Consider the following 15,596-nt stretch of genomic DNA (forward strand, 5'->3'; position numbering starts at 1 on the left):
CCTTTATTCAAAACATCCTTTTCCTCCTGTGTGAGAATGGTATCACTCAAGTTAAAAACACCCTGACACGTTAAGTTCTTTTTCGTTTTTCGTCTCTGTACCCTCCTCCCTCCTCTGGTCCCTCTCTTGTTTCTGGACCCCTTTTTTTGTTCAGAGTGTCCTCGCGAAAATCCCGAGTGACACGTGGATCTGAATAAGATTGTCTATAAGGGGATGGATCATAACCTGCACTAGGGAAGGGGTAAACATTCTCATTGTGATGATCTCGCAATGGAGAATATCTATTGTAAGTGGAAATTGGTGGGTGTCTGTAGTATGATGTGTTGGGGTAATATGGATGGTGAGGGGAACCATGGTGGCGAGCCGGGGAACCACGATGATATGAGTTCTCCCGTTCTCGATATTGATAATCATGACCATGATGATCCACCCTATTACCTCCTCTACCCCTGGAATAATGTCCTCTACCCCTATGTTGGTTTCTGGGGGTATGGACATTCTGCTGTCCATTATGTGGAGGGGGGCCACCATGAGGTCGCCCTTTATCCCCAACAGATTTTGGGCGAACTGAGGGTTCAATTAGAGAGGCAGAAGTGACCTCGTTATGGGCATTCGTCTCCATAGTGACCTGCGAGACGGGTCCTACGATGGTTTTCTGCCACCCAAACACCTTGCCCGCCTTATAGTCCCCGATATCTCGAGAATACTTTTTATGTTTTTTGATTTTTTGTTCTTTATCCTCCTTTACAAGGTGAGCCTGCAAATTGGAGGACAAAGTATTATATTCGACAGAATTCTTAAAAGCAAGTAATTTATCCTTCAATTCCTTGATTTCCTGATCCAAATTAGACAGACGAATACGCTTCCTATTAATAAGGAATTCAAGGAACTTAATCCCGGCGTCGTTAAAATACTTGAACCAGGAATCAAGTTCAACCTCCCCCTGTTGGGGTTGAACATCCCATCTAAGACTGCGTGGGATCATGCCCTCTGTTACATATTGTTCTAAGAAGACTAGATCCCATTGCAGATGGAGTTCAGAAACCATGATGTTCTTTAGCCTCATAAATAAACCTCCAATTTCAGTGTCATTGGAAGTGGCGACAAAAACACCTTCGGTATTAACTACCCGAGATGCCCGGTAATCGAAAACATCCATGTTAAAATGGAGTGCTATGCGCTGCAGCTATACTATGTGTCAATTAGAGGTAACAAATTGGTAAGTAGTAATTAAGTACAGTGCTGCGCTGAAGGGAGTGAACAGCAGCCAACACACCTGTAGACTCAGGGTTAAACTAACATTCAAAATTCAAAAAGTGTAGCGCTATAAACTCCATACATAAAAACTGAAGAATAAACACTCAAAAATATTAAGTGATTATAAAATAGACATTCCAGTGTGAACCAAAAAGTGCTTATGTGAAGGAAATGTGATTGATAAACAAAGCTTAAATACAGTAAAAAACATCACAAAATAATATTATAAATGAAGTCCATGTCAAAATAAGTGAAAAAACTGTGATGATAGTGTATAAACGATGGTGGACAAGTGTTTCCTGGGCATGCGGAAGGGTTGTTTAGACCGAACAGCTTGGTAGGTAAATGGGCCACATGGAGACCAAACGTGCACAGAGGATTGGAATCAGTGCCAGAACCATCACCAGGAATCATAGAGGCTCACCAGAAGTATTGGCCTGAAATAGCATATGCCAAAACAGGTCAAAAAGGCTTGATGACCGACAGGTCTGAATGTGACAGCTGGTCAGATGTCGTCGTCACACAGAGAAGGGGAAAGGAAATCAGCACGGCTTCCTCTTCACTGGGTACACCATAGGCCGATAATATGTGTGGCATGTGAGAGAAAAACACTCACATAGCGTGATAACGTTTTTAAACTTGGATTTATTTAAAAAATAGATAAAAAACAGACTCACATTTTTTGAAGAAGAAAACAGCATATAAATCGTAAAGCGGTAGTCATGAGAGGTCCACCCAACATGTTTCAACTTAAACAGTCATCATCTGGGGTGTGGACCCCCTCACCCCACCGGTCTTTATATAAACAAATAATCAAATAATGACCCCCACTGGGAGTGTCTGAAACCGGAAGTGCTTCAGATAGCCATCACTTCCGGTTCAAAAGGGCATACAATGCAAGTATACTAATAATTCCTTGATGGTTAGAAGGGGCTGTAAACATGAATACCCATAATGTGTATGAAGCCCCATTTATGATGGAAACTGGCTTAAACAGTATGGCATTGGTCCGGTATCTATTTTATCATATATTGTACCACTTTATATAATTGTGGCTCTTTGATTAATTCCATATATCATATATGTTTTTTGGGTATTCCAGATGTAGTATGTAATCTTGTTGCCCCTCATTGGGAGTGTCCGGTTGGCTCTATATTTGAGCGTTTTTTGCTATGGCATGGTAAAGCACGCTCCTTTTTTTATAAATAAAAAAATTTTTTTGATATATTTTTATATAAGAATTTCTTATATAAATTTTTTATATATATTTAGTTCCAATAACATTTTTATGCTCAAATTGTAACTCATTTGGACGTTTTTTAAAAGTTTTTTATGAGTTTTTGGACATATATACCATTTGTATTGATTTTTCCAGGCTTACATTTGCCATTATGCTTCTCTGTCCCCCTCTGGTGACACCTCTCAGCCTTTCCGGCCCCTTATCATGGTGGGGCTTTGCTTCCGGTATAGCCGCGATCCTATTAAGCTGGGGCCGTGGGCTGATTGGCGGTGAGGCCTGTCAGATGAAGCCCGGGTATATTGCCGTTGCCACTGTGATATTGCGCACGACGTCATTGCGCAGTGTTAGAGCGAGGCTTGGTATTGAGTGTGGAGCGCGGCGGCGCCACCGCCCTCCCACCCACCAGGCTATCACAATTTGCGCGTGACGTCATCGCGCATCACGGGAACGAGGCTTGGTATTGGGTGTGGGGCGCGGCGGCGTCGCTGCGCTCCCATCCACTATACATTAGGCACTAATAGGGAGGCTTGGTTTCCGGATTGAACAACCGGACCAATGCCATACTGTTTAAGCCAGTTTCCATCATAAATGGGGCTTCATACACATTATGGGTATTCATGTTTACAGCCCCTTCTAACCATCAAGGAATTATTAGTATACTTGCATTGTATGCCCTTTTGAACCGGAAGTGATGGCTATCTGAAGCACTTCCGGTTTCAGACACTCCCAGTGGGGGTCATTATTTGATTATTTGTTTATATAAAGACCGGTGGGGTGAGGGGGTCCACACCCCAGATGATGACTGTTTAAGTTGAAACATGTTGGGTGGACCTCTCATGACTACCGCTTTACGATTTATATGCTGTTTTCTTCTTCAAAAAATGTGAGTCTGTTTTTTATCTATTTTTTAAATAAATCCAAGTTTAAAAACGTTATCACGCTATGTGAGTGTTTTTCTCTCACATGCCACACATATTATCGGCCTATGGTGTACCCAGTGAAGAGGAAGCCGTGCTGATTTCCTTTCTCCTTCTCTGTGTGACGACGACATCTGACCAGCTGTCACATTCAGACCTGTCGGTCATCAAGCCTTTTTGACCTGTTTTGGCATATGCTATTTCAGGCCAATACTTCTGGTAAGCCTCTATGATTCCTGGTGATGGTTCTGGCACTGATTCCAATCCTCTGTGCACGTTTGGTCTCCATGTGGCCCATTTACCTACCAAGCTGTTCGGTCTAAACAACCCTTCCGCATGCCCAGGAAACACTTGTCCACCATCGTTTATACACTATCATCACAGTTTTTTCACTTATTTTGACATGGACTTCATTTATAATATTATTTTGTGATGTTTTTTACTGTATTTAAGCTTTGTTTATCAATCACATTTCCTTCACATAAGCACTTTTTGGTTCACACTGGAATGTCTATTTTATAATCACTTTAATATTTTTGAGTGTTTAGTCTTCAGTTTTTATGTATGGAGTTTATAGCGCTACACTTTTTGAATTTTGAATGTTACATTCTCAAAGTGAAATCTCCATTTGCGATGTTTACGTGCCAATTCCACCAGATCAATGGGAGTTTCCGTGGCCACCACCTGGTCTTCTGGTATACTTTTTTTCAAAGTTTTATCAGGTGGTCATCCAGTTTTTTGCTAATGCAGCATTATGGCTGAAAGGTTCTGTCATCGGCTCTTTGAGGTCGTCTTCTGACCCTTGTTGTTAAGCCTGTTAGCACAGTTTTATTTATATATACAGTTGTGCTCATAAGTTTACATACCCTGAAAGAATTTATGATTTCTTGGCCATTTTTCAGAGAATATGAATAGCACAAACTTTTTTCACTCATGGTTAGTGTTTGACTGAAGCCATTTATTAATCAACTGTGTTTACACTTTTTAAATCATAATGACAACAGAAACTACCCAAATGACCCTGATCAAAAGTTTATATACCCCAGTTCTTCAGTATCTTCTCAGATGGTAGCCTCCAGTTCCTGTAAATTCTTGGGCTGTCTTGCATGAACTGCACATTTGAGACCTCCCCAGAGTGGCTCAGTGATATTGAGGTCAGGAGACTGAGATGGCCACTCCAGAACCTTCACTTTATTCTGCTGTAGCCAATGACAAGTCGACTTGGCCTTGTGTTTTGGATCATTGTCATGTTGGAATGTCCAAGTAAGTCCCATGTGCAGCTTCCTGGCTGATGAATGCAAATGTTCCTCCAGTATTTTTTGATAACATACTGCATTCATCTTGCAATCAATTTAGACCAAATTTTCTGTGCCTTTTTGTAGCTCACACATCCACAAAACATCAGCGATCCACCTCCGTGTTTCACAGTAAGAATGGTGTACCTTTCATCATAGGCCTTGTTGACTCCTCTCCAAAGGTAGCGTTTTATAGTTATGGCCAAAAAGCTAAATTTTGATCTCATCACTCCAAAGGACTTTGGTGCCAGAAGGTTTGAGGCTTGCCTCTGTGCTGTTTGGCGTATTGTAAGCGGGATACTTTGTGGCATTTGCGTAGTAATGGCTATTTTCTGGCGACTCGGCCATGCAGCCCATCTTTCTTCAACAGCCACACCACATGTTTTCAGAGAGTCCTGTATTTCATCTGAAGTTATTTGTGGGATTTTGTTAGCATCCCGAATAATTTTCCTGGCAGTTGTGGCTGAAATTTGAGTTGCTCTACCTGACCACGGTTTTGTTTCAACAGAACCCCTCATTTTCCACTTCTTGATTAGAGTTTGAACACTGCTGCTTGGCATTCTCAATTCCTTCTGTATCTTTTTTTATATCCCTTTCCTGTTTTATACAGTACAACTACCTTTTCCTGCAGATCCTTTGACAATTCTTTTGCTTTTCCCATGACTCAGAAGCCAGAAATGTCAGTGCAGCACTGGATGAAAGATGCAAGAGTCTGTCAGGAGTCCAGAAACTCATTGACTGTGTGTGTGTGTGTGTGTGTGTGTATATATATATATATATATATATATATATATATATATATATTATATATTTTATAATAGCCATTCAAACCCCTTTGTGTTAACTTGTGTGCATGTTATTAGGCCAAAATCACCAGGGTATGTAAACTTTTGATCAGGGTCATTTGGGTAGTTTCTGTTGTGATTTATCATTTAAAAAGAGTAAACACAGTTGATAATAAATGGCTTCAGCCAAACACTAACCATGAGTGAAAGAAATGTGTTCTCATTCATATGCTCTGAAAAATGGCCAAGAAATCATAAATTCTGCCAGGGTGTGTAAACTTATGAGCTCAACTGTGTGTAATATATTTTCTATAAAAAAATCCCATAGGGGTGCACTAAAGGTTCTCACAGCATTATTCCATCTAGCTAATTGCTTAGTTAGAATAACATGATCCACGGGAGGACAAGTGGACTAAATGAACGTCCATGCCCCCAGTGGTCAAGGTGGGGAACTTCCAGGCGCGTCCACCCACTATATCACGTCCAGATACTACCTTGTAAAACTATGAGAATTATATGCAATTGTTGCTATGTAACAAAATTTTCATCCATAAACAGAATAATAAAGTGCTAGTAAAGGAAATTTTATGTGTATAAAAAGCAACACAAAATATATATGTAATATCCTATAATAGTCCAAAGTGACTTGTGCAATCAATGTACATAAACGTGACTCTCCCAAATGACTGTTTTATTTGTTTCATTGTTGCCCACCCTTCATAATCATTGATTGGGGATGACCTATGCTGTATGAATCTTCTACCAGTGTCCTGTACTCTACGATTAAGAGCCCTTGCACACTGGGGCGGTTTGCAGACGCTATTGCGCTAATAATAGCGCCTGCAAACCGCCCCGAAAGTGCCGCTGCTTTCATTCCAGTGTGCAAGCCCCGAGGGCTTGCACACTGGAGCGATGCGCTGGCAGGACGGTAAAAAAAGTCCTGCTAGCAGCATCTTCGGAGCGGTGAAGGAGCGGTGTGTATACCGCTCCTTTACCGCTCCTGCCCATTGAAATCAATGGGACGGCACGGCTATACCGCCGGCAAAGCGCCTCTGCAGAGGCGCTTTGCGGTGGTATTTAACCCTTTCTCGGCCGCTAGCGGGGGGTAAAACCGCCCTGCTAGCGGCCGCATACCGACGGTAAAACGCCGCTAATAATAGCGGCGTTTTACCGCCGACGCCGCCCCCCGCCCCAGTGTGCAAGGGCTCTAAGAGAAGAGGCATTTTGACTTGCCTGTAAATTTAATATCTTGGAGTACAGTACAGCCTTCCTTTCCATTCCATGCTTTACACTCCATTGCATACTACAAACTTGAGAACTCATTAAGTGGGTAGAGTTATAGGGGAGGCACCCAGGGGACTTGTCCTTTTAAGCTTTGCCAGTGTACAATCGCTGAAGGTACATGCCTACAACCACTGTTTTATGAATAGTTTGCCTGTGTCATGTAATGTATGCCCAGATATGGAATTTATAGGTCAAAATTCCTCAAAACCATTGCACAGAGTAGGTAAGTGTAACACGTTGTTTTTAAAAAAAAAAAAAAGAAAAACATCCTTTTAGAATCACTTTAAACAGTGTAGGTAAGTTGGAGACAAATGTGTTTCAGCCTGACTTTTTTTTTTTTTTTAACTTCTCTCCCTTTCGCTCTGTCTAAACAGTGTTTATGTGAAGCTACAGAAGCCAAATGCTGCAATTCGTGACTGTGAGAAAGCTATAGCCATCAACCCTGACTCTGCTCAGCCATATAAATGGAGAGGCAAAGCACATAGGTAAGTGTTGAATAACAGAGTGGTTTAAATTTGCTGTGGCTGTTCTTGAATTCTATCTGCAGTGTTTTAAATAGATCAGTCTTTTAAATATGATCAGGCTTAAGTTCCACTGTTACTGTAAGCAGGCAGGCTTTTTACCATGTCTCTTCCACAATAAACTACACCTGCCTGCTCACAGCAATTCCCCTAATGTACACTGAGCTGTGCATGCATGAGTGATCCCCATCCCACTGAAGATGACTGACAACTGGCAAACAGGAGAACATGCCAGTGCTGGCTAGGGACCATTTGAAACCTGTGTATTGATTTCTTTAGTTCTGCTTTAAAACAGAATATTTATTATTTAGTATTGTAGCTTGTAATACATGGAAGCTTAAAAACCCTTCAACCACTCTATTTGATACAACACTTGGCATATAATTATTGTGGATTCAGTTTAAAGTAGTATTGAACCATTAAAGTGGTTGCATTAAGATAGAAAACCTTCTGCCTTTACATTCTATGCATTATGATAAAAAGCCTTTTGTGTGCAGCAGCCACCCCCCCCCCCCCCAAATACTTACCTGTGCCCCATCTCTATCCAACAATGTTGCATGAAAGTCTTGGCTGTCTGGGACTCCCCTCATTGGCTGAGACCGAAGCAAAGCACCATTGGTTCCTGCTGCTGTCAATCAGTCAATGAGCGAATGAGGATAGAGAGGGGTGGGTCTGGGCCCCCCAGCACTGTGTCTGAATGCACACAGAGAGCTGCTGCTTGGCTCAGGTGCCCCCATAGCAATCTGCTTGCTGTGGGGGAACGCAACAGGAGGGAGCGCCAAAGTGGGACCCTACAAGAGGATAATCTTGGCTGCTCTGTGCAAAAGCACTGCAACAGAGCAGGTAAACATAACATGTTTCTTTGTTATTAAAAAAAAAAAAAAAAAGAGAGGCTTTAGTATCACTTTAAAGCAGAACCTGTACCTAATTCTTCCCAAACTTCCAGTAGGTAGTGTGTCTTGTGCACAGCATTAGGGTCTGCTGGTGCAGGGAGCCACTCTTGCAATATTTTTATACTTCTAAGCACAGCGCCAGCAATCCCCTACTATGCATGTGCAAGGCGGACACAGTGCCAGAGCCCAGAAAAACAGCAAATCGTATCCATACATCATAGTGGCACCAGGAAGACAAAAAACATCCTATAGGAAACTTCACAGAGGAAACCTTCAGTGGCTGGGAATGCTGTAAAGACTGCACAAAATAGGGCAGCTACATTCATACTTTTATTTTTTTCAAACCGGGTTTAATAACAATTTTTAATGTACATAGTGGGAAAAAAAGCCAAGTTTTGTAGCTGTGTAGCTTTTTCTTTTTTATTTATTTATTTATTTATTTTGTGCAGTGATTTACACGCATACCCAGACACACACACACCCAAGTATGCGTGAGATTTGTGTAAATTGCAGAATTTACCTCTAGAAGAGAATGAAGAAAAATGTTATGCTTGTATACGCACATTTACATGCCTGTAAGTGCAATCACACAAGGTCTTTACAGAACATAAATTGTGTTTTTTTTTTTTTTTGCCAGAAAATCCTGCATATAAATTATTATGTCCATGTTAAAGAGGTCTAAGCCTCACAAAATAGTGCTAGTGAAAAACAAAACACTTGCACATAATTTTCAAAAAAATAAAAGTTTAATTTACTTCTCTCTCACAAGAGATGATTGGTTATAGAAATAGCAGTTTCATTATCAGTCCAGTCCTCCAAAAAGGCCTATGACCTGCAGCCATGTTCCAATCTGCAGGTCACTTAAATTGGTGGTTGATGGGAACTTGGTTAGAACAGCCAAAACCCATGTTGCATGATGCTGCTGTCTTTCTGCTGTACTGCTGTTTTTTGTTTTTTTTTTTCAATTTAAAGTGATAATTACGTTTGGGGAAGAGGCGCTCAAGAACATGCAGGATGCAGCGTAAACACACAGAAAAGTGAATGGTTCTAAGTTTGTTTTTTTTTTCTGGAAGGATTGCTTATATTGTGTAAAGCTAATACAGTATATGCAAATGTGTTGCTGGTGTAAAAAAAAAAAAAAAAAAAGTTTTTCGTACACTTTAAAATCTGCCTTTTCTGATCGCAATTACTTTAAAACCCCAGTCCCTTACCATGTCTTGTATAGTACTCAAAGGGGAAATGAACGATTTTGTTTGGAACAACTGAAGCCCTAGGCCCTCTCCTAATACTTTGTATTCTAAACTCTCTGGAGATTTAAGGGTCCCAAACATAACTAAATATTACCTGGCCTCCTAGCTTGAAAAACTTGCTAAATATCACACAACACACTACTTTTTTGGATTGGCCTTGAATCCCTTAATATCGACCCGCTTATGTGGATTTTACCGCGCAGTATACTTAATTGATTGTTACTGCTCATGCCTGTGGGGTAGCACAAAATTCTCATCCCACTTACCCCTGCAATCTTTCCCCAAAATCCTAATTTCACCTCGGGTTATTAATCACCACATGCTTTTACAACTGGTTTTGTAGAGGAGGTGAGACATTAAGAGTAATGAAGAGGACCCAGCCCAGAGGCAGCGTTATAGGAGGTTGCTGAAGATTTCTTACACCCACCCCCCCCCATAAGCTTGATGTAATGGCTTCATGCAACATGCTTGCCAACGTAGATATGTTCACTTTTGCTGCAAGCAAAAGCCTCAACGTTGTTGTACTTTTTGTCTCCATTTCGCCATGCCCCCTTGGGTGCTAAGAAACCTGCAGTCAGAAAAGACATTTCCCATTCACAAAGAAATAGAGTAGTCAATTTATGATGATACACTTAACCTTGAAAAGATTGAAACCACCAAGCTCCTCATTCACTCCCTTGTTATCTTTCGCCTTGACTATTGCAACTCCCTTCTCATTGGCCTGCCTCTCCATAGGCTATCCCCTCTTCAGTCTATCATGAATGCTGCTGCCAGACTTATCCACCTTACCAACCGCTCAGTGTCTGCCAAACCTCTCCTCCAATCCCTACACTGGCTCCCAATCACCCAGCGAATTAAATTCAGAATACTAACCACAACATACAAAGCCATTCACAACTCTGCCCGAGCTACATCTCCAGTGTTATCACCCAAATCGTCCTCTCCGCTCTTCTCAAGACCTCCTACTCTCAAGCTCTCTCGTCTCCTCCTCTCATGCTCGTCTCCAGGATTTCTCCAGAGCCTCTCCCATCCTCTGGAACTCGCTACCTCCAGCTGTCTGGCTATCCCCTACTCTTGCTACCTTCAGGCGATCCCTGAAAACTCATCTCTTCAGCAAAGCCTATAACGTCTCTAACTAATCTTTTACCACTTCCATCAGCTCATTCCCCACAGTTACAACCTTTTGTACCACCTGCCCCACCCTATTAGATTGTAAGCTCTTCTGAGCAGGGCCCTCTTAATCCTCCTGTGTCTTATTGTATTATAACTGTATTGTCTCCCTTGTATATTGTAAAGCGTTGCATAAACAAGGGCCTATTCACACTAAAACGCGGTGTGGGAAACCCTCGTTCCATGCATGTTTCCTGTACCGCATTCAAAGTTGCGATCTGCAACTGGTGCCAGTGCATTGTTAACGGCACCTGCTGCCGGTCGCAAACACAGTGCTTTTGCCCGCACCAGATCTCATAGTACAAAAGTACCCATTTATGGTCTGAAATCATACTGCACAGAATTGCATGCAAATCGCAACATAAATGTACATTGCATTCCTGTGCAATTCCTAGCGGGAACCTGCCTTTAAAGAATCTGCTGATAGAAAATTAGAGACCCTTTTGAAAGCAAAAACTTAACAGGTTCGGTATTGATGCGTTTTCAGTGCATTTTAATGGGGAGGTGCGATTTTGGTGCAGTTTTTTTTTCTTTTTTTTTTTTTTAAACTGGCCAAAAATGCAGCAAGCAAGATTTTTAACACAACGGAAGCACAACGGATCAGAGTGAAGACATGGAATTTAAAGGGATGCATTTTTCTTGAGTTTTCCTTGCGCTAAAGGTGCTGATAATGGCCGACAGATTCTAATTCATTTAAATTCATGATATTAATTAAAAAGTCGTATATTTTATATATAGATATAGTCCTTTTCAGCACTAAATTTTCCTTTTGGTGCACCACTAGTTCCAATCACTCACAGTTCAGGAAATATGGTCACCCAAGGAAGCCAAGCTAATTTTCAACATCTTGGAGCACAGAGAGGAAAAACTAGCTCTGAATCATTGGACCCCCTTCTGCAGGGTCACTTGATTAAGGGTACAGTCAGGCATCTCTATGACTGTGGCCTGTCTCAACCAACAGCAGGGTAGCAGGAGTCAGACAATATAAATGGGAGGAAGTCTGATCTTATGGGCAGAAAAAACATTGTCCAGCCCTCTGCTGTTCATATCCTAGGAGTGGACAATTGAAAGGCGGATTACCTCACACGCCACCTCCTGGACCAAGGGCAATGGGCCCTTTATTTCAACCTCTTCAATCTCCTACAGTATGTCAGAAATGGGGAATTCTAATTGTCAACCTGGCCTCCAGGTACAACAAGTTAATTTGTTGCCAGGACCAAGAATTCTCTAGCACTGGCATTGGGTGATCTGATAATTCCCTAAACCCTGTTCAGTTAATATGTGCCTTTCTCCCAGTGCAAATTCTGCCTTGACTGCTCCACAAAATAGAGCAAGAGCAAAAACTGATGATTCTCGTTGCACCAAACTAGCCCAGGAGAACATGGTACACAGACTTGCTCAAACTGGAGATGATTGCTGTCGTCTTCAAGACGGGACCCCCCTGTGCTTCTTAATCCTTAGCTTTACCGGTGTGGCTGTTGAAACCCAGGTTTTTAAGGACAGGGTTGTTTCTGATTCCGTCATTCCCACATTGCTCAAAGCCAGCAAAGTTACTTCCACAAAAATAGTTGTATCTGGAAATTTTTCTTTGTCTGGTGTGGACCCAAGCATTTCAATCCCAGGAAATTCTCTTTGACCTGCATTCTGAGCTTCCCAATTGGGATTTTACCATTTTGGCCTTTAAAATGGTAATAAACTTAAAGACACACATTTATTATACGTCTATTACAGCTTACCAATTCTTGGATTTAGTTGAATTATTTTTTCTTTTTTAGGGTTTTTCTTTTCGCCTAGTGATTTATTCAGTAAGTTTGTTGTTTTTTAACACAACATGCTGTCCTACAGATATAGCAGTCGGGGTTGAGGCAAACCATTTACCACTGACTGGGGTGTTTTACAATGATCAGCTTTTATTTATGTCAGATCTTTAGTCTAAAATGAACAAAACTGTTGCTACAACTGCTTAAAAGTGTTAGCTGTAGCTTAGCTTCAATTTGTTAGTGTATTTTAATCTGCTAGTACATCTAACACTGCTCTCCCCCCAAACTGACAATGCTGCTATCCAAAGGGGATTCTGTTGCTCTTCCATCCAGAATGTAGGCACCCTAATACAGGAAGTTTTTTTTACTGGCCAGATCACCAGGTGAAGTCAGAGGGGAAAAAAAAAACTAATGTAGACACCACATTGTGGGCAAAAGCTGCATCCACATAAGTTTGGTTGGCCATCTAATAGAGCTATGAGAAGGAATGAACTGAAGACCAGATGTCAGCCTTGCAAAACTGGGCAACAGAGGATTGATGTCAGAATACCCAGGAAACACCCACAGATTTAATGGAGTGGGTGCTGGAGGTGTCTTACTTTTAGAGTGTAAGCTCTTGAGAGCAGTTGTCTTATCCACCTGGCAATAGTGGTTTTTGCGACAGGATGACCTTTACAAGGTTCTGATTACAAGACAAAGAAAATTTGTCTTTGTGGCTTTTAGATCAACTCCGATAGATCTCCGATGTCCTGACAGTAAAGAGGACATTTGGAGTGCTTTGGAGTAAGGCACAAAAAGGAAAAGACTCAGTCTTCCTCAAGGAGAAAGTCAGATTCAGAGTTGTCCCTAAGCCACTCCTGCCCTAAGCCACTCCTGTGTTGTCTTAGTTGTGTGCTTAGGATTGTTATGTTGGAAGATGAACCTTTGGCCCAGTCTGAGGTCCTGAGCACTGTGGAACATGTTTTCATTGAGAATATCTCTGTACTTTGCTCCATTCAGCTTTCCCTGAACCCTGACCAGCCTTCCCTGCTGCTGAAAAAAAAAAAACCACCACAGCATGATGTTGCCACCACCATGCTTCACTGTTGAGATGGTATTGGGTAGGTGAGCTGTTCCTCCAGACATAACATTTAGAATTGTGGCCAAACAGTTAGATACTGGTTTAATCAGACTAGATAATCTTGTTCCTCACAGTCAGAGTCCTTCAGAGGTTGTTCTTCTGGAACTTTGTCTCATCTCCACACAGGATCTCTGTAACTCAGTCAGACTGACCATCAGGTCTTTGGTCACCTCTTTTAGAGCCCTTCCCACTGCCAGCAGGCCGCGTTAGCAGTAAAGCGGTGCTTTTTTGCCGCTAGCGGCTGAAGAAAGGAATAAAAGCACCGCTGCTGAAGTGCTGTCCATTCATTTAAATGGGCAGGAGCGGTGTATACACCACTCCTAAACTGTTCCAAAGATGCTCCTTGCAGGACTTTTTCTAACGACCTGCAAGCTCACCGCTCCAGTGTGAAAGCACTGGGGCTGCAGGGGAATCATTTTTCAGGCGCTATTTTTTGCCCTTTAGCGCCTGAAAAATGCTTCAGTGTGAAAGGGATCTTAAAAAAGTCCCTTCTTCCCTTTTTTCACAGTTTTATTGGACAACCAGCTCTTGGAAGAATCCTGGTTGTACCAAATTGCTTCCATTTGAAAATTATGGAGGCCCCTTTACTCTCATGCAGATCTGTGCCTTGCAATAATCCTGTCTCTGAGCTCTGCAGGCAGTTCCTTTTGACCTTTATGGCTTTCGCTTTCAGTGGTGTGTGCCTTTCCAAATCATGTTTAACCAACTTAATTTACCACAGGTGGACTCCAATCAAGGTGTAGAAACATATCGGCAATGATCAAGAAAAATGGCAGGCACCTGAGCTAAATGATTCCCCCAATCAAACAGGATAAAAAGCCTGTAGATGTCACTCAAAATTGTTGTTGCCACGGCACTGCCGATGTGCACGATGACGTCACTTCTTGTGCATTATAACCCCATCCAGTGTAGAAAAAGGATTTTACAATTTTCAGATCATAATTATAATTCTGAAATTGAAGCAGTTAAGGTCTACTTTTTTATGTTCAAACCCATTAGGCCATAAACGAGCTAAAATATCAAGAGAATTAAATTTTTAGAGCTATCTCTAACACAGCTAGACCCTCTCCAATGTTCCTGGATCATATCGATCCCACCAAGTTTTAATTGTGATGGGTCATGGTTATGGACCTCTCTGAAGTGTTTGGACAAGGAATGTGTTTTTAAACCTTTTTTAATGTTCTGTTCTCTTAATCTGACATATAGTTGCCTAGCGGAACGGCCTATGTATTGTAAACCACAAATACATTCCAGCAAATAAGTGACAAAGGTTGTATTGCATGAGAAACTTTTATCTGGTATCTCTTCTGTGTGGTATTGGAGCCAAATATCTCCTCTTACATCTGCTAGTTCTAGTGGTCCTGCAAATGTTACATTTGCCACAAGGGTAAAAACCTTTCTGGTCAAAAATAACATTCTTACTCTTCTTTGATGGGGAGAGAACATTCCTAATCAGCCTTGTTTTAAAATGGGTTGTTTTGCGATGCACAAAATATGGTTGGGCAAGGATAGGGGACCCAAGATCCTATCTTTTCTCAAGATTGGCCAATATCTTTTTAGAATTCCCTCTATCGCTTTATACTGACAATTGTAATTAAAAAAGAGCATATTCTAGGTTATTTCTTTCTCAATTTCTTATAGCAATTTATCTTGTTTTCTCCTATATAGTACTTGATACCATTTTCTCAAACTCCTCTGCATCATAGCCCTTATCTATAAATCTTTGTTTAATCATATTCGATTGCTCAATATAATCGGACAATTTTGAACAGTTCCTCATAATGCAAGTGAACTGTCCTTTGGGTACGTTAACCACCCACCTGGGCTGATGGCAGCTGGAAACAGGGATGTGCCCATTCCCATCAGTACTCTTGAAGTGGATTAGAATGGTTAGATCTAAAAAAAATTCACTTCCCGTACACCCACTGAACATAATCCCATAGTCCTTATTGTCCAAAAACTCAAAGAATGCATACTGCCCTCCCAAACCACTAAGATATTTCGTCAAACCTTCTCGATATTCTAAGCCCCTCCCACTCTATCAAAAATAGCTTCTTTTGGCCATGAAGATGTTTGCTAAACTGGGTGCAAATTTTGCGCCCAT

At 41.5% G+C, this 15,596-nt stretch overlaps 1 protein-coding gene across 2 annotated transcripts in view; it reads left to right on the forward strand.

The window, feature by feature from the left end:
* Positions 1–15,596, forward strand: part of ST13 (ST13 Hsp70 interacting protein) — a 288,022-nt gene that overhangs the window by 132,441 nt on the left and 139,985 nt on the right. For both annotated transcript variants that reach the window (XM_073592758.1, XM_073592759.1), the window contains exon 7: positions 7,153–7,263. In XM_073592758.1, the coding sequence (XP_073448859.1) occupies positions 7,153–7,263 (111 nt within the window). The remainder of the gene's footprint in view (positions 1–7,152; positions 7,264–15,596) is intronic.

The sequence above is a fragment of the Aquarana catesbeiana genome, linkage group LG07, assembly GCF_042186555.1.
Source record: "Aquarana catesbeiana isolate 2022-GZ linkage group LG07, ASM4218655v1, whole genome shotgun sequence".
Lineage (NCBI taxonomy): Eukaryota > Metazoa > Chordata > Amphibia > Anura > Ranidae > Aquarana > Aquarana catesbeiana.